Below are 24,943 nucleotides of genomic sequence, written 5' to 3' on the forward strand. Positions count from 1 at the left end.
CCCCCCCCCCCCCCGCCCTCCTGGCTGCCCGGCAGAAGTGCCCGTTCCCGTTTGGCGGAGACGGGGGTGCGGGGGTCTGTCCGGACCTGCCCGGGCCATCTGCCTACGTCAGGCTCGCCCATCCGGAAACCGCACCCGGCCTCCTCCGGGCAGACGTCGGGACGCGGGCGGGACCGGGGTGAGACGGGCACTCGCTCCCGCAGAGAGAGCCGGGGCCCCATCCTGGTCCTGCCCGGCCCCTGCCCGGTACTGGGCCGCTCCGGGTGCAGGTAGGGGGGGATTTACATGTTGCGGCGGGGGGGGGGGGGTCCCGGAGGGGCTGTGTGATGCTGGCATCCTTCATGTCCTGGCTGGGATCCGGATCTTTTTCTGGTAGCTGCCGTGGGAGAGAGGAGAGAGAGGGTTGGGGGTGGGGTTCAGGCCGGGGCTTCCCCCCAGCTCACCCGCTTCCCCTAAGGGAAGGACCCGGTGGCCGGACGGGCCTGGACACGGAGGGCCAGGGAGGTAAGGTGTCAAATCCTACCACACACGTACGGGTCCTGGAAGAGGGACCCGGGTCTGAGGCCACCGGGCTCCCCTGAGGCTCTCCGGAGGTTCCCGTGCCTGCTGTCCGGGTGCGGATGGGCTCCCAACCCGGTCGCCCCTGGGCCGGCGGTGCCCTGTGTGATCGCAACCGTTCCCGCGCCTGGTCCGGCCGGCCAAGACGCCAGCCTGACGGGGAGAGAAGCCGTGAGGGGACTGTGTGCCCCCAGGGATGAGGCCTTCAGTCACCTCGCCCAAGGACCCTGGCGGAGCCAGGAGAGGAGTTGAGGCTGGAGAGACCTCGGGGAAAGAGGTGGTCTGCGCTCGGGAGTGCCGGGGGATAGAGGTGGCCCGTATCTGGGAGGACCGGTGGGTGGAGGTGGCCTGTGCCCGGGAGAGCCGGAGGGGGAGGGGTGGGGGGAGAGCCGGGCTGTGCCTGGATGGGGCAGGCTGGGCCCGGGAGAGCCAGGGAGGGGGAGATAAGCTGGGTCCTGGGAGAGAGATGGGCTGCGCTCACGAGAGCGGGCATTTTGGCTTCGGTGGGGAGATTTCTCAGGGTGGCGGGATTCCGTTGGCCCCGGCCACGGGGTCAGGGCTTTCCCGGGAATAGCCGGCCACCCCTCTTAGGCACGGACAGACGGCGCCAAGCGCGTTTCAGCCGAACGGTATTTGCCGGGTCACGCGACCCTCCCTACCTCGGGGCCGGGCCGGTTCGCTCTCGGGCAGGAAGCTGGCTCACCGAACCCAGAGGAGTGAGGCGGGTGAGGGGAGGAAGCCCGGGGAGCCCCTCCCCCCGCGATTTTCTGTTAGCACCGATTTGGATCGGTTCTCTTGTCTCGCCCAAGCGCTGTCACCTCAGTGGCCTCCCTCCGCCCTCCCCACCCCTGGCAGTTTGCCTCGGTTGGCGTGCGGGGAGTCCGGTCGATCTCCCCCTTTTACAGAGGAGGAAACCGAGGTCCAGAGAGCTTTAAGCGAGTGGTCTGCGGCCACCCGGCGGGGTCTCGATCCGGGTTCTCCCGGCTACCATCCCTGGGCTCTGTCCACCGACCCACGCCTCCTAGTAAAACGGGGCTAAGTGACGGACTCACATGGACGGTTTCACTTCACCCGCTGGGACCGGGCGACCCGTACGGAGACTCTGCCCCGGGGTCCTATATAAGCCAGAGGGGCAGGAGCACCGGTCAGATTATAGATCGTACACACAGGCACGCACAGACACGTACGTGAGTAAGTAGGGGTGCACACGTGTGCCCGGGGAGAAAACAGGAAGCCCCCAGAGCGCTCCAGATGGATGAGTCCGGGAACGTCCGCCAGCCTCCAAGAACGGGATGTGGGCGGCAGTGAGTGGGGTGGGTGGACCGGGGCCTCTCTCCGTGGATCGGGCCGGGCGCCGGTTTCCACACAGATGTGCGGGCCCCCCCAACTCCGGCCCTCAAGGGCGGCCGGGACCCCGCAGAGACGGAGAGGGTGGCCAAGCGGCCGGGGCCGGGGTGTCGTGCCGCCCGAGGACTCCGTCGCCGGCGGAGTTGCCCCCCTGGGGTGCGGGCGCCAGCCCCTCCGGGCTCAAGACCGTCTCCCTGGCCCAGCTCGGTGCCGCCACATAGCCCAACAGCCAGGTGGAGAGTGCTGGGGGCTGGACCCTCAAGAGCGGGGTTCGGGGAGGGCAGCCCCGAGGGAAACCACCAGCCAGAAAAACCTCCTCTCCAGAGGGCTAGCCCCAGCCTGCAGTCCGAGCCGCTGCCCCGAGCTCTCCCCTCCAGGGATCCCCCCGCGGGACGGAAGCCTCGGGGACCGCAGCGCGCCAGCACTCGGGCCTTTCACCCTTGTGTCTTGGCCACATTCAGTCATTCGTATTTATTGAGTGCTTACTTTGTGCGGAGCACTGTACTAAGGGCTTGGGAAAGTACAATATAACAATAGACACATTACCCGCCCACAGTGAGCTTACAGTCTAGAAGTGTCTGGGGCGTGCGGGTCCCCAGGGTTAAGGGTCCGGGTCTGTGTGTCTTTGTGGACGTGAATGTCCATCCCCCGGGTGCCCTCTTTGGCACAGGGCCTGGGTCTTCTTCCTCCTCGCCACCCCTCGAGGCCCCCGCGAGGCTCCAAGGGCCGGTATCGGGTATCGCTCCCACCCCGCAGGCCGGCTCAGCGCCCCTGGGGATTCCGGGATTGCTCCCCCCAACACCCGATCTCCTTGCCTTGCAGTGCAGAGAGCCGTGTCCCTGTTCTCTCTCAACGAGCCCGGGCTGAGCCCCGACCTCCCGCCGGCCCACAGCCCCGTCCACGGCCACCTGAGCCTGGAGAGGCCGCCGCCCACGCCCCGGACCACCCCCACCATGAGGTGAGTCTGGCTGGCTCCCACCCGGGGGTCCGGCCCGCCAGCCCGGACCTGCTGTCGCTCCAACCCTGAACCGGGCCCCGGGCCCCGCCCTCCCAGGCCTCGGAAGAACGGGAGACCCTTTGTCCTGACCCGCCGGGGCGGCCCTCCGCTGGGACCCCTCCCGGGAAGGCCGGGCCGGAGGGCCGAGCTGCCCAGGTGGGAACGGACCCTGGCCACCCCACCCGTCTTCCGGGGAGCTCTGACCGTGAGCCTGACTCCCCCCGGGGCCCGGCCTCCGCCCGTGATGGCGACGCCGTGGCACTTGGAGGACCCGGGATGGCGCACCCCGGGGGCTTCTGGGGGGGGTCCCGTGGGTTGTCGGGCCCCACGGGCGCCCCACCCCTCCGATTCGGGAACCCCGTCGGGCCAGCCGAGCGCACACCGGTCACACCCCAATCCGCGCGGGCCCAAGCCCGCGGTTCTCTCCGCCCTCTCGGGCGAGGTAGCGACCTGGGCCCGGCCTCACGCCTCCGACGCGGCGGGCCGGGCGGACCGGGGGCTCGGGGTCCTGGATTCCCCGGGCCGGGGAACCGGCATCACGCGAGGAATGCCGAGTCGGCTGGCGGGCGGCTCGGCTGAGTACTGTCCCGGCGGGGCAGGCCCCGTGGCGGGGCCGGCCCCGCGGCGGGGTTGGCGGGGCGGGTGGGCGGGCCGCCTGGCCGTGCGCCCGGTGGGCCGGCCAGCTCTGCACGGAGAAGGACATCTAGTGGGGAAAGGGGACCGCCGCTGGCTCCCGCACCGGAGGAGGAGGAGGAGGAGGAGGAGGAAGAAAACGGGGGGGATTCCTGTGGATTCATGTGGCTCCTCCCCACACCAGCCCCACCCGTCTCTCCGCCCTCCTCTCCCCCAGTGGCCCGGACAGGGTCGTAGATGGAAATCTCCACCCTGAGCCTCTCTCCGTCTCTGGGGCCGAGAGACCGCCGGGCCAGCTTCTGCCGGACTGGGGGTGGCTCCCAGAGATGGGGGCGAGGCACGGTGATGCCCGCTGGCACCCGAGGAGGGGTCGGGCCGGTGGGCATCCTCAGCCCGGCGGGGAGGGCTCTTGTAGTTGCCTCCCGGTCATCCTCCTGTGGGAGGATACCCACCGAGGGGGACACCGGGGACCCAGAGAGGGTGAGGCTCTGGCTGGAGGCCACACGGCACCCGCCGGCCAGACCGGAGTCGGAAGCGGGAAGGGCCCTGCTCGGACCGGCTTCTCACGCCGGCCCGGGGCGGGGCTGCCGGGATTTCCGGACCGGGTGGTTCACTGACCTCCCTGACACCCGGCCCTCCCGGCTCCGGTCCATACTTCACTCCGCCGCCCGGATCATTCTTCTAAAAAGGTCCGGTCCTCGTCTCCCCACTCAGGAACCTCCGGCGGGTTACCCGTCCACCTCCGGGTCGAAGAGGGGCTCCTTAACGTCCGCTTTAAAGCGCTCGATCGGCTTGTCCCCTCCTAACTCACCTTGCTGCTTTCCCGCCACAACCCGGCCCGCGCACGTTGCTCCTCCAATGCCAGCCTACTCACTGGACCTCAGTCTCGTCTGGCTTACTGCCGGACCCTTGCCCGCGTCCTCCTTTTGACCTGAAATCCCCTCTCCCTCCACATACGGCAGACCGCCACTCTCCCCAGTTCGAAGTCTTATTAACATCACATCTCCTCCAAGGAGCCTTCCCCGATTAAGCCTTCATTCCTCCCCCACTCCCTCTCCCTTCTTCGTCACCTATGCCCGTTAACGTCCGTCTCCGCGTCTTGACTGACGGCTCCTTGCGGACAGAAAACGTGTCGGCCGGCTCTGTCAACGTCTCTCTCCCGAGCGCTCGGGACAGTGCCCTGCACATCGTCTGTGCTCAGTGTATATCATCGATCGATTCGTACTTATCATCATCAGTAGTATTTACTGAGCGACTACTGTGTGCTCAGCCCTCGGGCGAGTACTCTAGAGTGAGAAGGCCCCGGGGCCTCCCCGAAGGAGCTGACAGTCTAAGCAGAGGGACGGGCACTTCAAAAATCTAGAGAGCGGGGGAGTAATTGAGTATAGAGGTTGCGATCACGGGGGCCGCAGGGGCCGTGGAAATGGAAGGGCTCTGGTCCACACGAGGGGCTCTGGTTCCCCTCGGCCCCTCTGGGCCTGGCCGTCTGGCTTCTCGAGCTCTCCCTGGCCTGCCCGGACCGTCCCCCCGGGCTCCAGGCGGAGACCCCAGTGGGGCAGGTCGCTGCGTTCCGCGGTGGCCTCTCTGTCCTCCCTGACCCCCGGGGCCCCGTCTCGTGCCCCGAGCCACAGCGCCCCTCGGCCTCTCCCCGTCTCGTGGTCCGAAACTACGCCGGTGGGCCCGTCCTTTGGGTCTCCGGCCGGGCGCCAGAGCCACGGTTAGGAGAGTGGGGGCGTGTGTTTCCCCGGCCTCCGACGGCCCTGTCCCGAGCTCCTTCCCCGGGCCAGGCCGGCCCGGGTCCGGTGCCCTTCCCCTCTCCGCCGGCCGCGGGCCTTAGCGTCGTCGGGATCCGGGCCGCTGGCCGGTCGGAGCCTGCCTTATCCCGGACGGCTGCCCCTTGCGGCCCCCGCCGCCGTCTCCCTCGGGGCTGACCGGGCGCCGCCTTTCCCCACCCCCGTCTTTCAGTGAGGAACCGCCCGTGGACCTGACCGGGAAGGTGTACCAGCTGGAGGTGATGCTGAAGCAGCTCCACAACGACCTCCAGAAGGTGAGACCGCCCCCCCGCCCCGCCCTCGGCTCCATCCCGCCCCGCCCAGAGGGGTCGGCCGGTCCCCCGCCGGGGTCCCGGCCCCCCGGTGACCACCCGTCCCCCGCGGGTGTGCCCCCTCCCTCCCCAGGAGAAGCAGGATAAGGTGGTGCTGCAGGCCGAGGTAGCCAATTTGAGGCAGAACAACCAGCGGCTACAGGAGGAGTCGCAGACGGCCACGGAGCAGCTGCGCAAGTTTGCCCAGATCTTCTCCAGTGCCGTGGAGAAGAAGGAGCTCTGAAGGCGGCCGGGCGGCCGCGCTCAGACGCCGCGCCCAGCTCCGACCCCCCCCCCGCGGCCCCCCACCCGTCCCTCTCTCGGCCTGGGGAAGGGCCGGGTCGCTGCCCCTCCCCGCCGGCTCTGTAGCTCAAGGACTCGGAGGGGCTGCAGCCTGGGCCGGGGGTGAGGGCTGGGGCCTGCAGCATCCGGGAGAGACCACCCAGGGCGGGAGACCTCTTCCCCCCTCGTCCCCACACCGCCCTTTCACGGTTCCCCGCGGCTCTGTGTGCGCGCGCGCGCGCGTGAGACGCGGTCTGCGTCCCCCAGAGTCGATCGGGGTCGCCCCCCGCCCCCCCCCCCCATCGGTACATTCCACCGCACGGTCGGCTCTCCCGTCCCGCGGCCCGAAACGTCAGGCGGAGGTGAGGAAGACCGGGCGCGGGAAGAAGGCCGAGGCCGGGGCAGTCGCGAACCCGGGGCCGGCACGCAGAGGGAGGGTTGGCGAGGGACCAAATGGGGAATCCCTTCCCCTTGTGCTTCCTACCCGAGGTGGGGGTCTGCCGCTGTCCCGGATCCCCCGCCCCCGCGGGACACCCTCGGTCGGGGCAGGGTCACTGTGGCATCTCGACGCCTCGCTGCCCGAAGCCTGGCTTCCGGGGGCTGGGAAAGGCGGAGGTGCGGCCGCCCTGCGGCGGGGACCGGGCAGCGGGACCGGCGCCGCTTTCTCCCTCCCCCCGCCCCCCCCCCCCCCCCCGGGTCGATGTCAAGGGCCACGGCGGCCCTGAGGGGCCCCCTCGGGCTTCGGTCGCCCCCGCCGCCTCATCGACCCCTCCCCAGAACCCAGGCTCGGCCTGCGGGAAACGGGAAACGGCCACAGGGCCGTGTAAATGTTCTTTATAAAACGGGATATTTGTATAAACGGCACCGTCTGTAATCTTTTCTACGGCTCCCAGAGCCAGCACAGAGCCCGGATCCCGAGCAGGACGGAGCCGCCGCCCCGGCCCACCCGCCGGAGCGGGGCCGGGGGCCGGGGGGCACGGGGAATTCCGGCAAGGTTTTGTTCCTTTGACTTTTCGGGGGTGGGGGGGAGGTGGGGGGGGGGGGGTGCGACCGTATCGTCTCTACCCGGGCCCCGGCCGCTCCCCGGGGCGGGGGCCGCCCCGGGGGGCCGGACCGGGCCGCAGAGCCGGCGGGGCGGCACATTCGATTCTCAAAAGGCAATAAGAAAGGTTTGCAGGGGGCTCGTACCTCGCAGGCCGAACCCGGTACTATGCTGTTAACTTAGGAAAATAGGTCGATTATTTCTTTAAAAATATATTATATAAATATTTATTTTTTCACGCAAGGCAGCCACCCAACACCGCGAGGTGGCCGGCCGTGGATGTCCCGACGCCGGGCCGAGGCGGAGGGCGGGGAGGGGGCCGTGGGACGGACGGGCGGCCCCGGCCCCCGCCTGCCGTCCGGACCCATTAGGCGGCCCCGCCGTCGACGGCGGGGGGAGTCCGAGGGAGAAGCCCCGCGGGCCGTGCCCGGCGCTCCCCCGCGGGGGCTCGGCCCGGCCAGCCGGCGTGGGGAATCCGCCCCGTTCCTCTGGCTCTGGCGCCGATAGCCCTTGTGGACGTTTTCTCCGCAAAGAGGCGGAGTCTCGCCTTCTCCGCCAGGGCGCCCTGCCCCGTGCCCACACACACACACACACACTTGCCGGAGACCAAACCCCACGCCACCCTCGGGGCGGACGGCGACTCTCCCCCGTCCCTCCCGCCACCCTCCGTCCGGGCCCGGCGGATCGGGCCGCGGGGCCCGGCCTCCAGCGGCCCGGTCCGGGCTCCTCCGCCACTCCCGGAGGGGACCGCTCCCGGGAACGCCGCCGGGGCTCTAGGCTGGGCCCCGGGGGACCGGTGGCCGTCCACGGCCCCTTCCCCAAACCCCGGCCCCGTGGATCCCCGGTCCCCACCGGCACCGGGCGGCCGAGAGTCGGATGAGCCGAACCTGCCCTGCCGCTCATTTTCCCCGAGGAGACGATCTCTCTCTCTCTCCCCCCCTCTCTCCCCTCTGCCTGCCCCCCCGGCAGATCCCCGTCGAGTCCGCCCGAGAAGTGATCGTGTCCGTCGACTCGTGTAAATGATGGGTTTCGTTATTATTTTACAAGACTCTTTACAGATCAGATCCGTCTCTCCAACTCGCGTCCGGTCCGCCTCGGGCGGCTCGCGACCGCCCCTTCGGACGACGGCTTCGTTACTTTCCCCGGGCTCGAGTTTCCAGGCGCGTACGCGGGGAGGGGTTTCGGAGGAAATAAACGTTTCGTAGAAATGGCCGCGCGTGGCTGGCTTCCCTGGAGCGGGAGGGCCCGGGGCCGCGGCGGGCCCCGGGGTGGGGAGGACCATCTCCATCCCCCCCGCGGCCTCCGGCCCGCACGCGTCCCCTAACGGATCGGCGACCGCGGGCGGGAGGACCCCGTCGTCCCCCCCCCCCCCCCGTCGGTTTCCGTCAGCTCAAGACGGTGGCCGCCCGAGGCGCGAGGGCGAGGCGGGACGCCCCCCGCCCTCCCGCCGGCGCGGGGAGGCAGAGACCCCCTCGTTTCCCGCCCGCTCCATCCTCCCGGCCCTTCCCGCCCGAGAAGCGGGCCGGGGTCGGGAGGCGGGCGGGGAGGAGGGTGGTCCGACCCCAGACCGGAACGCCAACCCGAAGCGATTCCTCGGGCTTCGAAACGGACACCCGCGGGGCCGGCCCCCACGGCCGGCCGAACCCTTCGACGGACTCTTTCTCGCGTCATTCCCAGAATCGGACCCCGAAGGGTCGGGGCCGTCTCGCCTCTCCCCCTCCTTCCGGGCACCTTCCAGCCGCCCGGGCACGGACGGCCGCGCCGGGCAGGGGCGCGCCCCGGCGCCTCTCCCCTTCCCCGCCCGCCGCCTCAACTGGGCCGGGGATGGATTTCTCCCGGTCTCACTCGAATCCTTCCCGCTGCGGTTCCGGCCCGCCGGCGGGATGGCCCGGCCCAAGAAGGCAGGGGGTGGGGCGGACGGCCCCTCTCCTACCCCGAGCCCCACGGAGGACCACGTCCCGTGGGCCCCGGGCCCCTCCGGCTGGCCGTCGCCGGCCTTCCCGCCCCTCCCCGGGGGAGCCACCCTGTCGCGGCCTGGCCGGGTCCCCTGGGGACGGAGGAGGGGGCGGAGGGGAAGGGCGGCTCGCGGGGGGGGGGGGGGGGGGGCGGTCGGGGGCGTCGCTTTACTAAAAGAAGGTGTAAAGGATGCAGGAGCAGCAGCGAGCAAGCTGTTCTCACCTTCTGGAGCTGGCTCGGGGGGCTGTGAGATTCACCGGGAACTTTCAACACCCCGCCGGCTCCCTCCCCTCCCCTCCCCTCCCCTCCCTTCCTCCCGACTCTCCGTGCCCGGCCGGTGCCCGGCTCCCTCCGCCTCGCCCTCTCTCGGTCCGCGGGCCCCCCCGCCCCCGGGGGGTGGCGGATGCCCCCGGCCTTCACTCCTGCCCCTCCGGTGCCTCCGGGCTGCGTGGGGGAGGTAGATCGGGGGAAGGGGAGGGGGGATGCCAGGCGGTGCCCGCAGGCGGCTGGGGGGCGGGGGGGAGGGGGGCGCAGGGTCCCCTTGCCGCGCCAAAGAGGGTCGAAGCCCCCGGGACCGGGGGAGGCCGGCGGCCGGGCTGGACACCCTCCCCCTCCCGATCTCTTCCCTTCGCTCCCCCTCCCCCGTCGCCCCTTCCCCAGCCTCCCGCGCAGCGGCAGCCGGTTGCCAAGGCGACCACAGCTGGTCGGGGGCGGAGCCGGAGCCCCCCACCGTCACCCCCCCCCCCCACCGGGCCCGGCCAGGTGGGGGGGCGGCCGAGGCGGAGGCCCCGGGCCTAAAAGAGGTGGGGGCGGGGAAGCCCCCAGACCCCCCCCCCCACCGGCTTCCAGCCATCGACGGGGGGTGGGGGGGGGGTCCCGTCTCCCGGGAGAGGCGGGCGCGGGCCGGCGCGGGAAGGAGCGGGCGAGGCCGGGGCTGGGTCTCTGCCCACGTTTAATACACAGACCAAGTCAATCCACGGACGAGGCAGGCAACAGAAAGGACACGCTGTACACGGGGGGGGTGGGGGGAGGGGGGGAGAAGGGGAGGGGGCGCGGCCTGGACCCCCACCCCTCCCCACCGCAGCCCCCCCGCGGCCCCGGGATGGGGGGAGGGGGGCTTTCTCCCCCGCCGGCCCGTCTTCCCTCTGAACCCGAACGGTAAAACACGAACAACCACGAGAAACGGCCCCCGGGGACGGGCGGGGAGCAGGACCCGGGGGCACGGGAGAGGGGGAGGGGGCGGGCCCCGGGCGCTGCGCCCCCCTCCCCCGGGGCGGGGGCGGGGAGATAAGAAACCCGGTGCGGGCGCCGGCTGTGTGCTTCTCGGTCAGGGGCGGGGCGGCGCGGGGAACCGAATTTTAAAAACGTGGATCACATCATGCAATGCCCACGGCGGGCACCGTGCCCGCCGGCCCCACCCCCGGGCGCGGAGGAGGGGAGGGGGACGGGGGCGGGGGGCGTGACGCCAGCAAGCCCCGGGGGCCGGGGGGGTCGGGGGAGGACGGCGCGGGGAGGGAGGGGACGGGCCACCGGGCAGGGGGTTGGCACGGGCTGGGGCCCGGCGGGCGCTGCCGGGGGGGTGGGGGGAGGCCCCCACCCCCCCCCCCCATCCGGGCCCTATAGATCTTTCTCTGAATATATTACTTTTCTTTCTTTTTTCTGTTTTTCTTTTTTTTTTCTTTTTTTGGTCTTTTTGTCTAGAAAATGGCCCCGGCCCTTGCCCCGGCCCCCTCCCTGTGCCCGCTCCGAGGCGGGTATGGCTTTGAGGAGGGCGAGCCCCCGAAGGGGATGGGTAGCGGGGGGGAGGGGGGCCGGGGGGGGACGGTGTCAGGGAAGCCGCCCCCTCCGATGCCGGGTAGCTGGGGGGCTCCCCCCCTCTTGGGAGGCTGGTCGGGAGAGGGGAGTCCCCAGGCCCGGCACGGGGCACTCGGGTGCCCCGAGCCCCCGGGGGGGAGGCCGTGGGTCCTAGGGGTCCATCTGTGCTCCCTCGGGGTCGGAGGGGACGGGGCGGGGGGCGGGGGGGGCTGGAGTCGGGAGGGTGGGGGCTGATCCCTTAGGCACCGGTGCCCACCCGGCCTCCCCCTGGGTATTCTTGGCTCCGATGAAAGGGGGGGGGGGGGGGAGGCTGGGCGGTGCCAGGCAGACGGGGGGCACCGCACCCCCGGGGCCAGCTCTAGGTGAGAGTGATGTAGGCTGACGCCTTCTCCTTCAGCTGCCGCAAACAGAGGTGGCAACTCCAGCTTCCTGCAGTCCGGGGGGGGGCGGGGAGGGGAGAAGAGGAGGAGGAGGAGGAGGAGGAGGAGGAGGAGGAGGAGGGGAAGGGCGTCACTCCGGGTCCCGGGACCACCCGGAGACTCATCCCAGTTCGGGAGAAGGGGCAAGGCGGGGGTTCCTCCAATGCCCACTCCCCTCTGCCCGCCACCCGGACCGGCTCTCTGCCCCCCCGTAATGATGACGATGATGTTGGTATTTGTTAAGCGCTTTCTATGTGCCGAGCACTGTCCTAAGCGCTGGGGTAGACCCAGGGGAATCAGGTCGTCCCACGTGGGGCTCACGGTCTGCATCCCCATTTTACAGATGAGGGAACTGAGGCACCGAGAAGTGAAGGGACTTGCCCAAAGTCACGCAGCTGACGAGTGACCGATGCCGGGATTCGAACCCATGACCTCTGACTCCAAAGCCCGTGCTAGGGGTGGGGGCCTGGGAGGGGCCGAGGGCCGGTCCCGGAGGCCTGGATCCGGGGCGGGGTGGGGAGGGGGGTCTTCGCAGCCCCGCTCGGGGGGGGGGGGGGGGGTCCCGGGCCCGGCTCTGCCCGCTCACCTTCGGGGGGCTCCGCCATGGGGGGGCTCAGGCAGTACATATGGTAACCCCGGTCACAGTCGTCGCAGAACAGCAGCTGGTCCTGGGGGCAGAGACCGCCCGGCTGGCACCCAAAGGGCAGGCACAGGTGGACACGAGAGAAGAGGGCAGGGGCCGGGTAGGCTCACGGTAGGTGTTGGATAGAGACTGTTGATGAGGATGACGACGACAGCGACGAGGATGAGGATGAGGATGGTGAAGGTGAGGGCGGGGCCCAAACCAGCCCGCCGGCCTTGCCCTGGGGATGTGGGGAGGGGGCGGGGGAGGGGGGGGAGGGAAGGGAGGCGCCCGGCGGGGGAGAGCCAGGGGTGGGCACGGTGTGGGGTGGGCACCGCGGAGGGCCGGGGGCCGGGCACTCACATCGTTCTCGGAGGTGCCGCAGAGGCTGCAGGATTTGCACTCGATGCACTGCCAGCGGTAAGTCCGGACGGCGGCCGTCATGTTCACGGTGAACTGTAAACAGGAGGGGTGGCCTGCAAGAGGCGCGGGAGGGACGGGGGGGGGGGGGGGGGGGGGGGGGGGAGGGGGCAGCCGTCAGGAGCGGGGCCCCCCCCCCCCCGCCACCTCCCCTCGCCCCTTCCCGGCCCGGCGCCCCCGGCCCGGCCGGGCAGAGGAGCCTCCCGGCTTGTCCCGGTCGGGGCTCTTCCCCTCCCCCCACCGGGGCCCCGCTCTCCGCCCCTCCCCCCCCCCCCCCCCCCCGCCACCACCTCAGGGCCCCGCTCCGGAGAGCCGGGGCCTCGTTTGCATAACGGTAAATATTCATGGGCAGCTGGGAGAGGCCGGGAGGGGGAGGGGGATCGGCGGGAAGGGGGAGGGCTGGGAGGCCCCCTAACAGATAGGCCTCCCTGGTCGGCTGGTCCCGCGGCCCCCCACGTGGCCCCGGGGAACGGCGCCCCGGGGGCCCCTGGCCCACGAGGCGGCGGGCCCGGCCCAGCGCCTGGCCCCCGCGGCGCCCCAAGGGCCCCGTCCGTCGTCCCCCGCCCCCGGCGTCCGCGGCGTCCCGGCGAGCGGGGGCGACCCAGCCCTCTAGCCCACCGCGCCCTAACGGCGACGGTCCGTCCCCCGCGCCGCCCCGGGCTCCGGACCCCGTGTAAGCCGTCCCCCGCGCGGCGACCGAGCTCCGTGACCCGCGCCGCCTCGGCGGCCGAGCAGCTCCGGGGGGGGGGGGGGGACCCGCGGCGCCCCGGTGGCGCCGCGCCGTCCCCCGCGCCCGGCCCCCGCGGCGTCCCGGAGACCCCGCGCCGCGCCCGCGCCGTCTCGGCGGCCGGGCTCCCGTCACCCACGGCGCCCCGGCGGCCGGTCCCCGGTCGCCCTCGCTTTCGGCCGGACGCCCCGGCGGCCCCGCTCCGGTTTGCCCGACGCCCCGGGGGGACGCGCCCCGGGCCCCCCGGTGCTTCGGGGGCTCCGGCCGTACCCGCGGGGCCTCGGGGGGCCCGGGCGTCTTCCCCCGTGGCGTCTCGGGGACTCCGTCGTCGTCCGCGACGCCTCGGGGGACCGGGCTCGGTCTCCCTCGTCGCCGGTAGCCACGCGGTAACCCGGGACGTCTCGGGGACCGCGCTCTACGGTAACGGCGCCGTTACCCACGGTGCCTCGGCGCCCCCGTCCCCGCTCTCCTCCCCCAGCGTCGTCCCGGGGGCCGCCGTCTGACCCGGTCCCCGGGCCGCTCACCCACGATGGCGGAGCGCCGAACGTCCCGTGCCCCGTTACCCGCGAGGCCCCCGCGATCCTCCCGCTTCACACCTGTTACCCGCGGTGACTCCGAACCGTGCCCGGACTCCCACGGCGACCCGGGCCCCGCCCCCCACGCTGTCGATCCGCGATCCCTCGGCCCGGGGTCCCAAGGACCACCCCCCCCCCCCCCCCCGGTCCCCCGGTCCCGCGTTTCCGGGCCCACGAGTCCCTCGGCCCCGGGTTCCGTGGACACCCCCCCCCCCGCCCCGCCCCGCGCCCAACTAGCCGGTCCCACGCTCCACGGGTCCCTCCGCCGCGCGTCCCGTGGCCCACGCTCCCTCGGTCCCCGGGCCCCGGTCGGTCACCCGCCGTCCCCCGGCCCCGCGGTCCGGGCCCCGCCGTCCCCCGGCACCACGCTCCATTTCCCAGTGTCATCGCCGCGCTCCGTTACCCGAAATCGCTCGGCCCTGCTCTTTTAGCCTCGATGCGTTTCAAGCCCCGCTCGGTTTCCTGCCATCCCTCGGCCCTGCCCTCCTCGACCTCTCTTCGCCCCTGGTTCTGCTCCCACGCTGGCTCGGCTCCACCCCTGGGCCATCCCTGGGTGTTCGGAGGGAGAGGCGAGGGTTTTGGGGGGGGGGGGGGGGGGGGGCCGGGGAGGGAGACGGGGGGGATTCGGGGGCGGGGGCGGGGTTACCGGAGCGTCCGCAGTCGGCACAGGAGATGAGGTCCTCGGGACAGCCCGTCTTCTTGGAGCCGCCCAGACAGAAGTCGCAGTAGCCATTGGGGATGACCGTCCCATCTGGGGCCTTCTTGGCTGTAAGACAGTGGGTGGAGGGGAGGGGCCCCGGGACAGGGCAAGGGCAGGGGCCGGGGGCATCGGGGAGACGGGCGGGGCCGGCCGGACGCAGCGGGGAGAGGGGCGGGTGCCAGAGGTGCCGGGGGAATGGGTGGGGGCGGGGATCGGGGAGAGCCGGGCCGGGGGCGGGGGAGGGGGGGGGCCGGGACTCGGGGCCCTGGGGGAGAAGGGCGGACGCTGGGGCGGGGGGGTCCCTCTCTACTGGATGGGGGGAATCTGCCATCGGCACCCCTCACGGACTCCTCCCACCGTCCTCCCTGCCACCAGAGCCAACCTCACTCTCGCACGAGCCCCGTCCGTGTCCCTCTCTCTCTCTCTCTCTCTCTCCCCTTCCCTCTCGCTCCCCTGCTCTCTCTCTCAGCCTTGGGTCCCCTCCCCAAGACACCCTGGGGCTATATTCCTGAGAAATCGGGAGAGCAGGGGTGGAGCTGTAGCGGAGCCGCGGGGCAGTAGCAACGGCAGACCCTGATCTGAGGAGCAGCCTGGGGGTTCCCCGAGGAGCCCCCTGGGCCATTACCTGTGTGTCTGCGCTGGGCCTCGGGCACCCAATTCAATTCTTTGTAAAACTCTGGGAGGAATGGCCAAAAAAAAAAAAAAAAAAAGGATAAAATCCGCCCCCCCCCTCCAATCTACTGCACCCCGAGGTCCCTCCCTGGCACTGGGACGGCCCTGTCGGCTTGCCCCGATACCCCCGGACTGGGCGCCCCGGGTGACGTGAGGCCCTTCGCCGAGGGGAAACGCTGGGCGGAGGACGGGCGGGGTGCCAGCCTCTCGGGGCCGAGCCCCGTCCCCCGGTCCCGGGGAGGTCGGGAGAGAGTCGGAGAGAGACGGGGAGGAGCCTGGGCTTGGGGCCGGACTGCCGTGCCCGGGCAGCCGTGGTTGGATGCCAAGGGCGCGAGCACCGTCGAGTGGTGCCCGCAGGGAGGATGGGCCCGCCTAGGAGTTTCTGGGGATTCCTACAGAGGCCCTGATTGCCGCGCCCCACCTCGGCCTCCCCCCGCCCCGGCCCGGCATCATCTTCCCAAGGGGGCGGCCGACGTGGGTACGGAGACGCCGTCCCCTCGCACCGCTTCCCTCGCCATCTGTGCCAACTGCCCTCCCCCCCCCCCAGCCGGGGAGCCGACGGGGCCCCGGGACACCCTTGCCCGAGTGACACCGAAACGTTACTGAGACGGGTCCAAGCACCGCCCCCCCCCCCCCCGCCTTCCCCCGTCCACCTTGTCCACGGTACGGCCTGAGCCCCTTCCCCCTCCTCCCGCCGGGGGCCGGGGGCGAGGCGGCCCGGCCCGGCAGCTCCTTCCTCGGATGCCCGGGTCGCCCTCCGTCCCGACCCCCGCAGAGCCCGAGGGAGGAAGCCGGGGAGGGGGACGGGGGGGGGCGGGGGGGCGCGGGGAGGGCACAGGAGGCGGAGGGGGAGGGGGAGGGGGAAGAGGAGGAGGGGGAGCCATCCATCAGCCCTCCCCCCCGCCCCCCACCGGTCCCCCACCCCCAGCTCTAATTGAAACAATAAATCAGACCGCGAAATATTAAACCCGCAGCTCCCACCCCGGCCGGGAGACGGCTCGTCACCATGGCAACCCCCTGCGCCAGCCTGCCGCAGTCAGCACGGCGGGCCGAGGGGGATGGGCGGTCAGGTGTGAGGGCTCCTCCGAGAGGCCCCCGGCCCGCCCTTCGACCCCCGACCCCGACCCCCCGCCCGGGGCCCAGCCTCTCTGCCCCCGGCCCGCCCCGGCCTCTCCCCCGACCCCCGCCCGCGGCCCGGGACCGCCCCCGCCCCCCCCCCCCCCCCCCCCGGCGGCCCAGCCTCACCCCACCACGGCCCAACCTGCGCCCCCCGGGCCCACGCCCCCGACCGCGGCCCAGCCTGTCCCTACCGCCGCCCAACCTGTGCCGCCCCCCCCCCCGGGCCCGGCGCCCCCCACCACGGCCCAGCCTGTCCCCCCGGGCCTCGGCCTCCCGTCCGTCTTCACACCTCCTGCGGCCGGCCCGGTGGCGCGCCCGCCCCACCCCCGCCCCTCGTCACCACGGGAGGGGCCAGAGGGGAGCAGAAGGGCACCCCGCGACGAGAAGAGCCGGGCCGGCCTGGGCCGCGGCGGTGGCCGCCTGCCCGCGCCCGGCCCCCCGCCCCCCGAGCGGCGCTCCGGCCCGCTCGCCCACCCCATGGGGCCCGGCCGCCGGGCTCCCTCACGGGCACGGCACGTTGGCCCAGGTGTTTCCCCGCGGAATGTCCCCCCCACACACACACACACCCCCCTCAAGGTGCCAGAGGCCCGGCCTAGGGTCACCCCGACGCCGGCCAGACACCCAGCTGCCCACCGCCGCGCCAACCACCGGGACGCCCCCCCCGGCCTGCCTCCTGCCCGCCGCGCCCCCAACCCCCCGCGGGGTGCCCGCCCGGTGCCCGCCCGGTGCCAGCCCCTTACGCTTGTGGTTGTTTTTCCGGTGGAAGGCCAACGTGTGGCGCTCGGCGTTCTCCTCGCCCTCCTCCTCCGCCAGGTGGGTATGCGTGTAGTGGTAGCTCAGGCCCGGGCGATTCTTATAGCGCTTCCCGCAGACTGGAGGGGGGCACGGGGGGGGGGGGACCGGGGACGGGAGAGGGTCCGTCAGGGCTCCTCCCCGGCCCGGACCCCCGGGCCGCCCCTTCGACCCCCGCCCCGCACCCCACGGCCGCCCGACTCACTGTCACAGACGTAGGGCTTGTCTCGGTCCTCCAGAGAGGCCGGGTCCTGTCTCTTCCGCAATCCCCCGATCCCGTACGCCTGGGTGGAAGCGGGGGAGACAGAGAACGGGGTCGCCGAGGTACGGGGGGGATAACGACGATAATAATAATAACGATCGGGCTATCCGGTAAGCGTTGACCACGTGCCGGGCACCGTACGAAGCGCCGGGGCGGACACGGGCAGGTCGGACGCAGGCCCCACGTGGGACTCGCAGACTTCATCCCCACTTTTCAGATGAGGTGACCGAGGCACGGGGAAGTTAAGGGTCCCGCGCAGCAGACAGGTTTAGAACCCACGACCTCCTGGATTCGCAGGCCCGGGCTCCGGCCACCAGGCGGGAGGGGGGCGAGGGAACGGGGGCGGGTCGCCGAGGCGTAGGAGGAGGGCGAGGGGCGAGGGGGAAGGGAGAGGAGGGGGACAGAGTGGGCGGCGGGAGAGGGAGGGAGAGCCCGGAGCCCAGGGGAGGAGGGAGGAAGGGCTGGGCGGGCGGGGGGACGTTACCTTCCCTTTCGCCTTGTTCTTGCGCCTCGGGATATCGTCCTCCAGGTCCTCGACTTCCAGGTCGTGGGGGAAGTCGGCCAGCTGCGGCTTCTGAGGAGGAGCGGGAGGGGGTGGGGAGGGGGTCAGACTGGGTGGGGAGGGGGGCAGAGCCAGCAGTGGGAGGGGGTGGGCACCAGACAGAAACCATCAACGTGGAGGCGGGGAAGACACCCGAGGTGTCTCCAGCCCCAGGAATGGGGAGGGACCGGGCGACCGGGCGACCGGGCGAGGGGAGGGGTCCGGGCTCTGGGCGGCGGGGGGCGGGGGGGGCGGGGGAGGGGCGGGCATTCGGGGCCCTGCCGGGGGGGGGGGGGGGCCGGGGGAAGGTCTCGGGGCTGGCACCGGCAGGCCCCACCACCCCGGCCCCGTGGCGCCGTCCACGGGGCTCCCGGGCGGTTCCGGGGGAGGGCGAGCCGGGCCGGGGTCGCACCGGGGGGCGGAGACCCCACCTGGCAGTCCAGGACCGTCTCCTCCTCCTTGAGCTCCATCTTCTTCTCGCCCGTCTCGGCGCAGAGCAGCGCCTCCAGCACGGGCCCCTCGGGCAGACCCCCTTCCTTCTTCAGGGAAGCCTCGCAATCTGGGGGAGGGGGAGGTCGGCTGGGGGCACGGCGGGGTCGCGGGCCCCCTCCCCCAGCAGCCCCGGACGGGGAAAGGCGGGGGAGGTCCCGGGACCGAAGTTGACTCGGGGGCCCGGCCCTCCCCTCCCAAATCGCTAGGCCCGTCTCGGGGGAGTGGTACCCACCGTGTCCCAGGGAAACGAGCTCCCGTTTCCATGGAAACCAAAGTAACAGCCCCCAAGGAAACGGAGACAGAAACAAAATGAGACCGAGGAGGGAGGAGGGAGGGAGGGAGGGAGGGAGGGAGGGAGGGAGGGAGGGAGGGAGGGAGGGAGGGAGGGAGGGGAGCCGGTCGGGCCAGCGGCGGGGCGCCAGGGAGGGAGGAAGGAGGCGACGGGAGCAAGATCCGGGGAGCGGGTGGGGATGGGGACCCCAGAGAGGGGGCATGGAGGTGGCACGTGGGGAGGATTGGGGTGCTGAGCAGTGGGGAGCGGCGGAAGGGGGGAGGGGAGCGAGGGATGGAGGCCGGGGGGGGGGGAGGATTCGACCGAAGGACGGATGGGGGCGGAGGGGGGAGGCCGGCGGTGGGGGCGAGCAGAAGGGCAGAGCCACGTTAACGGGGCTGCGGGCCAAGGAATCCACCGGCCTGGGGCGAGACTCGAACCCGGGCCAGCAGGAGGGTCGCAGGGACACCCTCCCTCCAAGTGTCCCCCCCCCCCCGCCAACCGTCCGGCCCCGCCCAAAGCCACTCCCGGCCCCCGCCCGCAGGTGTCCAACCTGGCCCCGGGTGGCCCTCGGGGGGACACTGACCGATCTTATACTCGCAAGGCCGCAGCCGGGGGTCCTCCAAGATGTTCAGTCTCCTCTTCTTCCGCCAGCAGCGGGCGGGGTAGGTATAGATCTGCCCAGGGGCCAGACCTGGGGTGGGGGGGGGGGCACGAATGGAGGGGAAGGGCCGGAGGGCCAGGCGTGACCCTCAGCTCTTCCACCGGCGGCCCCGGGCTCTCCCTCCCCCACCCGGTACCGTGGCACGGAGGGGCGGGGGACGCGACGGCCGGGACGGGAGGAGGGGGTAGACCGGGGGGCCCGGCCCAACCGGGGGGAGGGGAGTCTGGAGACGGGGGGCCCTGCGGATGGGGAGGGGACGGGCGGGCCTGAAGCCGGGGCTCGGGGGGCGGGGAGGACGGGCGGGGGCCTCACCGGGGCCGCGGTGGGTCTTCTCCATCCAGATGTAGCAGTTGTTCTGGGCCACGCCGGTCTGCGAGTCGAGGAAAGGGAGCCTCATGCTGCGCTCGGCGCACAGGCGGGCATTGTAGCTGCGGCAGTGCTCGATGGCCTCGCGGTAGAAATCCTCGCCCAGGCTGGCGGGGGCAGGCGGGGGAAGGAGGCCGCGTCAGCGCGGGGACCCCCGATCCGCCGCCCCTGCTCCGCCCGAGCCCCGACCCCGACGCCCCCAGAACGCCCCCGGCCTTCTCCTCCCCACCTGGCTCCCGGCTCTCCCTCTCCACCCTCCCTTCCCTTCTCTCTCTCTCTCTCTCTCTCGTGGTATCTGGTGAGTGCTTACTGTGTGCCAGGCACCATACCAAGCGCCGGGGTAGACGCAGGTAAAACGCACCCGGACTTCCCTTCCCCATCTGGCTCCCGGGTCTCCCTCTCCATCCTCCCCTCCCTTCTCTCTCTCTCTCTCTCTCTCTCATGGTATTTTTAAGTGCTTATTGTGCCGGGCACTCTACGAAGCACTGGGGTAGACGCGAGCAAATCAGGTAAAACACACCCAGCCTTCCCCTCCCCACCCGGCTCCCGGGTCTCCCTCTCCATCCTCTCCTCCCTTCTCGCTCTCTCTCCCTTACGGTATTTTTGAAGTGCTCACTGTGCGCGAGGTACTATACTAAGCGCCGGGGTAGACGCAAGCCGATCGGGTAAAACACACCCGGACTTCCCGCCCCACCGGGCTCCCGGGGCCCCCCTCTCCATCCTCCGCTCCCTTCTCTCTCATGGCATCTGTTAAGCACTTACCGCCTGCCAGGGACTATACTAAGCGTTGGGATAGACGGGAGTCGATCGGGTAAAAATACACCCGGCCTTCCCGTCCGTGGCTCCCGGGTCTCCCTCTCCACCCTCCCCTCCCTTCTCTCTCTCTCTCTCTCTCTCATGGCGTTGGTTAAGCGCTTACTGTGTGCCCGGCACTATACCAAGCACAGGGGTAGACGCGAGCTAATCAGGTCGGACACGGTCCACGTCCCACGTGGGGCTCACCGTCTCGATCCCCGTTTTGCAGATGAGGTCACCGAGAGACCGAGAGGTGAAGGGACTTGCCCAAGGTCACCCAGCGGAAAGGCGGCGGAGCTGGGATTAAAACCCGGGTCCTTCTGACTCCCAGGCCCAGGCCCAGGCTCTATCCACCAGGCTACGCCACTTCTCTTGGGGGCTGGGGGCGACACGGCCGGAAGGGGAGTGAGAGGGACATCCATTCCAGGGGCCTCCCAGGTGGGAGACGGGCCCCGCAGCCTTCCGTGGGGCAGTCGGTCAATCGTATTTATTGAGCGCTTATTGTGTGCGGAGCACCGGACTAAGCACTCGGGAGACTACAACGATAAACAGACGCATTCCCTGCCCCCAGCAGGCGCACGGCTTTGGGGGGGGGGGGGGACAGCCAGTGCCCCCAAGCAGAGAGAGGGCGATGCCAAGCTCAGACTAGGCCAGGCCCCTCCCCCTGCCTCCGGCCTCGCCAGATCCATCTGTGGAGTCCGCGGTGCTCCCCTCACCTCCCCCCACGCCCCTCCAGCCAGCGCCCCAAACCTCCGCCGCCGAATCCTTCTGCCACGAGGCTGGGCGTTCTCGTGGACTTCGCTTCTGGTGCGCCGGGCACAGTGCCAGCTTCGGGATTGCCCCACACCTGACTGATGTGACCCTGGGGCTTCAGGTCCCGGGAGCCAGGTCCCGTGCCCTACCGTTCCTCAACACCCCCCCCGTCTGATCTTCCGTCACCCCCTGACCCGACCCCTCCGTGGCCTGCTCCCACCCCCAGTGATGGGATTAACTGTGCCTACTGGGTGTCTACTGGGTGTGGAGTGCTGTGTGGGGCATCTACCGTGTGCGAAGCACCGTGCCACACGCTCAGTGTCCGGAAGCTTGCAAGGAGATAACTCTCTATCCACTCTGTCCCTCGTTCCGGGCCGGCCGGTCCCAATTCTGCCCGTGGCCGTCGCAGAAGCCCTCTGTCTCCGGCCCCGTTCTAAGCCAGAGCTGGCTGGGGAGGGGGTGGGGCAGAGACTCTGGAGCCTGGGCCACTTACAGAGGGGGGCTGCTCAAAAGACCCCACCCCCACCGGACCCCGGAAGGTCCGGAAAAGGTCTGGGCCGGGGGGGCCCTGGGTTACGGCCCGTGGGATTCTGGGCAGGATGAGGATGACGGACCCTTAGGGTCCCTAAGCTTAGAATGCGCTCGGCCCCCTCCTCGCCACCCAGGGATGCCCTTGCCCAGGCCGACGGGGGGAGATGATCTACACCCTCAGGTGACTGTGGAGGAGACAAGTCCAAGCTCCAGGGCAAGGCCGGTGTAAACTCTCTCTCTCCACAGACGGAGACCAATCCGATGACACGATCGCCCAGATCCCCCAGCGCCCAATCTCGGCGTTCTTAGATGGTGAGTCTCTCGAAGGCCAGGGAATGAGTCTTTACTCCCACCCAGATCTTTTTTTGCCCAGCACTAGACACAGTGCTTTTCACATAGATGGGGGCTTAATAGATCCGACTACTACGACTAGCTGCTGCTGCTGCTACTCATCCATCCACACACACACACACACACACACACACACACACCCCCCGCAACATATACTATGGCAGACCCACACGGTGACACAGAGTCTATGACAGACAAACCCGGTGCGGGACCCAAACAGACCTAAACCCAAATAAATACACACACTCTGACCGGACACCCGTCACGCAGACCCGCACGGTGTGACGGGCAGACGCCCGTTCGCACGCAGTGACAGGCGGACACACACTGTGACGGGCAGACACCCGTACACACACTGACAGTCACATACCCACACGGTGACAGGCAGACACACGCAGTGACAGGCAGCCACACTCACACCCGCGCGCGCGCGCGCTCCACCTAACACACGACTGAGCCCAACACACGCTCTGCAGCCGGAAGGAAAGTCGGGGGTCCCCGGGGATGGGGCCGGGGAGCTGGGTGACCCCGGGACTCACCATCTGAGGGGGCCGGGGGCGCCCCGGCCCATCTCGCCGCCGCCCCCGCCTCGGCCCCGGCCCCGGCACTCGGCTCCGCAGCGGGCCGGGGTCGCTCCTCTGACTACGGGGAGGTGGGGGTCCGGGCGGCCCATCAGAGACCGGAGAGCAGAACCGGGGGAGGGGGGCGATGGGAGGGAAGGACCCCCCCCACCCCAATTTCCTGATGCTTGCGGGGAGAGTGGTCCAGTTTGGGGGGGGCGATGGGAGACTTCGGGTCCGGGAGCGGGCGCTGCCCCTTCCGCTCTCCCCCACCCTCTACCCCGCCGCTCCGCGGGGCTGACGGGAGGGTAGGTGTGCCCTCTCCACCTCCAGCGAGGGGGGGAAACTGAGGCACGGAAGGAGGCCGGAAAAAAGAAAGAAAGAAGACCCCGCACGCCCACCCGTGGGGGCCACGGTGCCCAGCCCCGCACCCCGCGGGCCCACTCTGGGACTTCCCCGACGCGGGCGGACCGCAGAGCGCGCGGGAGCGCGCGCGCGCGCGCGCACACACACACGCACGCACGCGCCCCCCCGGGGGTCGGCACGTGCCGGCGCGTGCACGAAGCGGCGCCCCCCGCCGTCAAACAATTCCCTCCGGGAGTGGGGGGGGGGAGGGCGCGCGCCCCCTCGCGGCCGGCGCGGGCCTCCGCCGGGCGCGCCCCCGACTCTCCAGGTGGGGCGGCGCGCGCGCGTGCGCGGGGGGCGGGGGGGGGGGGGAGCCCCGGGGTCCTTTGTGCGGTGCCCCGCGCCCGCGCCTCGGCGGCCTCGCTTCCCGCCGCCCCCTCCCCCTCCATCCCCCTCCCGGGGACGGGCGGGGAAACTGAGGCAGGAGGCAGGGGGAGGGAGGGAAGGCGGGCCGGCAGCGCGGGGGCGCGCTTGGGGAGGGGCGGGCTGGCGCCAGGTGCGCGCCTGTCACTGGGCCCGGGCCCTCCCCCGCCTCGGGAAACCAACCCCTGCCGCCCGAGGAGCGCGGGGTGGGGACGAGGGTGGGCACGAGCCAAGGGGGACGGGGGAAAAACGGAAAACAAAAAAGCCCACCGCCCGCCAGGGCTGCGGGGCTCCCCGCGCCCCGCCCGGGAGGGAGGAAACTGAGGCAGGTGGCGGGCGGGCGGGCCCCGGCCCCCCGCTCCGCCCTGGCACCGAGCCCCGCTGCGGCCCCGCCCCCGGGGGCACCCGGGCCCCGGCCACCCGCTGGCGGCTGGGGAGGGCGAGGCTGGGGCGGGAGGGGGGGGGGGATGGCACGGAGGAGCCCACCCCGGCTCCCGCCGCCGGGGCAGTCCCCGCTCGCCGCCGCACCTCCCTCCCCCCCCCCCCGGGCAGTGCCCACGGCAGTGCCCACCCCCCGCCCCCGGGCATGGCCCCGGCCCAGTGGATGTGGGTCCACTTCGTCGTCCCGTGCCCCCGCCCCCCCCCCCCCAAAGGGATTGTCTGGAAATTCCTCCACTAAGCGCAACAATGGAGCCGGGTGGGGGGCGGGGAGGGGTTGCCGGCAGCGGTGCCCAACCTGGGAGCGCCGGGCACCCCCGCCCGCCTCGGTGTCACCCGCCCCACCCCCTCCGCACCCTTCTCCGCCCGGGGAGGGACCCCCCGGGGAGCGGGGAGCCCTTCGCTGGGGGGGGGGGGGGCGGAGGGATGGAGGAGGGGGGCAGGGCTGCATCCCCGGATGCCAGCTCCCGTGCCCTCTCCCCCGTCCCCTCCCCCGATGCCCCGCAGCGTGGCATCGCCGCCCCTGGGCGCCCCTTCCGTCCCTTCCCCTCCGCCCACCCCCTGTGCCCACCATCCCCCCGACCCGTGCCCACCGCCCCGCCGTGCCCGGTAAAAGGAGGGAGGCGGGGGGCCGTCACTCACGATTTGAGGGGGTTTTGGATGGCCGTGGCCATGGCCGGCTGGCTGCTGGCTCCCCGGAGCCCGGCTCCTGCCCGGGCCACCTCCTGGCGCTGCTGCTGCTGCTGCTGCTGCTGCTGCTGCTGCTGTTGCTGCTGCTGCTGCTGGCCGGCCTTCTTCTTCTTCTCCTCTTCCTCCTCCTCCTCCTCTTCCTCCTCCTCCTCCTCCTCCTCCTCCTCCTCCTCCTCCTCCTCCTCCACCGCCCAGCGCTCTACAATTTCATTCATTCTCTAGCAGGCTGCGGTGAGGGGAGGGGGGGGAGGAGGGGAGGGGGAGAGGGCGGAGAGGAGGGCGAGCACCCGGCCGCCGCCTCAGCCAATCCTGGGCCGCCGGACCCCTCCCCGCTCGCCCGGGCCCTCTGGGACTTGTAGTTTTTGCGCCCCGAGTCCTCCGGGGGCCCGGAGGGGGGAGGACGGGGACACCGGACTACGACTCCCGACGTGCCCCGGGGGGGTCCGTCCCCCCCGACCCCCCGCTGATTGGCTGCTGGGGACACCGGCCGGGGAATTGGGAGGGTGGGCGAGGGAGCATCCCCTCTCCTCCACACCCCTAACCTCCCCCCCTCCGGGCCCGGAGGAAGCAATCGAGTTGGGCAGGAGGGCGGGGGAGCGAAGGGCCCTGGTTTCTGGGGGATGCGGGACCCCGGGCCGAGGAGCCTCCCCCCACCCCCTTGGGCGCTACCCCGGACCCTCGGTTGGGACTCTAAAGAGCCAG

General features: G+C 71.6%; 2 protein-coding genes across 10 annotated transcripts in view; one reads left to right on the top strand and one right to left on the bottom strand.

The window, feature by feature from the left end:
* SIPA1L3 (signal induced proliferation associated 1 like 3) overlaps positions 1 to 6,762 on the top strand; it is a 103,558-nt gene extending 96,796 nt beyond the window's left edge. For 3 of the 4 annotated variants that reach the window (XM_039912241.1, XM_039912242.1, XM_029065187.2), the window contains exons 20-22: positions 2,728 to 2,863; positions 5,501 to 5,582; positions 5,713 to 6,762. In XM_039912241.1, the coding sequence (XP_039768175.1) occupies positions 2,728 to 2,863; positions 5,501 to 5,582; positions 5,713 to 5,862 (368 nt within the window). In that variant the 3' untranslated portion in view covers positions 5,863 to 6,762. The remainder of the gene's footprint in view (positions 1 to 2,727; positions 2,864 to 5,500; positions 5,583 to 5,712) is intronic. The other variant, XM_029065188.1, reaches the window with a different exon arrangement.
* A 3,745-nt stretch (positions 6,763 to 10,507) lies between these two features.
* On the bottom strand, positions 10,508 to 24,302 carry DPF1 (double PHD fingers 1). Of its 6 annotated transcripts, none has more exons than XM_029064455.2 (12): positions 24,194 to 24,301; positions 19,302 to 19,462; positions 18,912 to 19,019; positions 17,994 to 18,121; positions 17,506 to 17,595; positions 16,965 to 17,043; positions 16,708 to 16,839; positions 14,802 to 14,852; positions 14,123 to 14,242; positions 12,118 to 12,230; positions 11,719 to 11,821; positions 10,508 to 11,142 (listed from the first exon to the last, which is right to left on the bottom strand). In XM_029064455.2, the coding sequence occupies exons 1-12, from the start codon at positions 24,223 to 24,225 to the stop codon at positions 11,072 to 11,074; spliced, it is 1,188 nt and encodes a 395-aa protein (XP_028920288.1). In that variant the 5' UTR covers positions 24,226 to 24,301; the 3' UTR covers positions 10,508 to 11,071. The 6 variants fall into 6 exon arrangements, with proteins under 6 accessions (XP_028920288.1, XP_028920292.1, XP_028920293.1 ...); XM_029064459.2 differs by having other exon boundaries at positions 11,719 to 11,800; positions 24,194 to 24,299; XM_029064456.2 differs by having other exon boundaries at positions 11,058 to 11,142; positions 11,719 to 11,904; positions 24,194 to 24,302.
* Between the last annotated feature and the right edge of the window lie 641 nt (positions 24,303 to 24,943).

This window comes from Ornithorhynchus anatinus, chromosome 5 (assembly GCF_004115215.2).
Source record: "Ornithorhynchus anatinus isolate Pmale09 chromosome 5, mOrnAna1.pri.v4, whole genome shotgun sequence".
NCBI classification, from domain to species: Eukaryota; Metazoa; Chordata; class Mammalia; order Monotremata; family Ornithorhynchidae; genus Ornithorhynchus; species Ornithorhynchus anatinus.

Excerpts from the sequence above, each read along its gene's own strand:
- DPF1 (XM_029064455.2), bottom strand. The coding sequence starts at position 24,225 with ATGGCCACGGCCATCCAAAACCCCCTCAAATC. Across the intron at positions 18,122-18,911 it reads GCCTTGCGAGTATAAGATCG|ATTGCGAGGCTTCCCTGAAG; the intron begins GTCAGTGTCCCC and ends CCCCTCCCCCAG. Across the intron at positions 11,143-11,718 it reads CATGGCGGAGCCCCCCGAAG|GAAGCTGGAGTTGCCACCTC; the intron begins GTGAGCGGGCAG and ends CCCGGACTGCAG.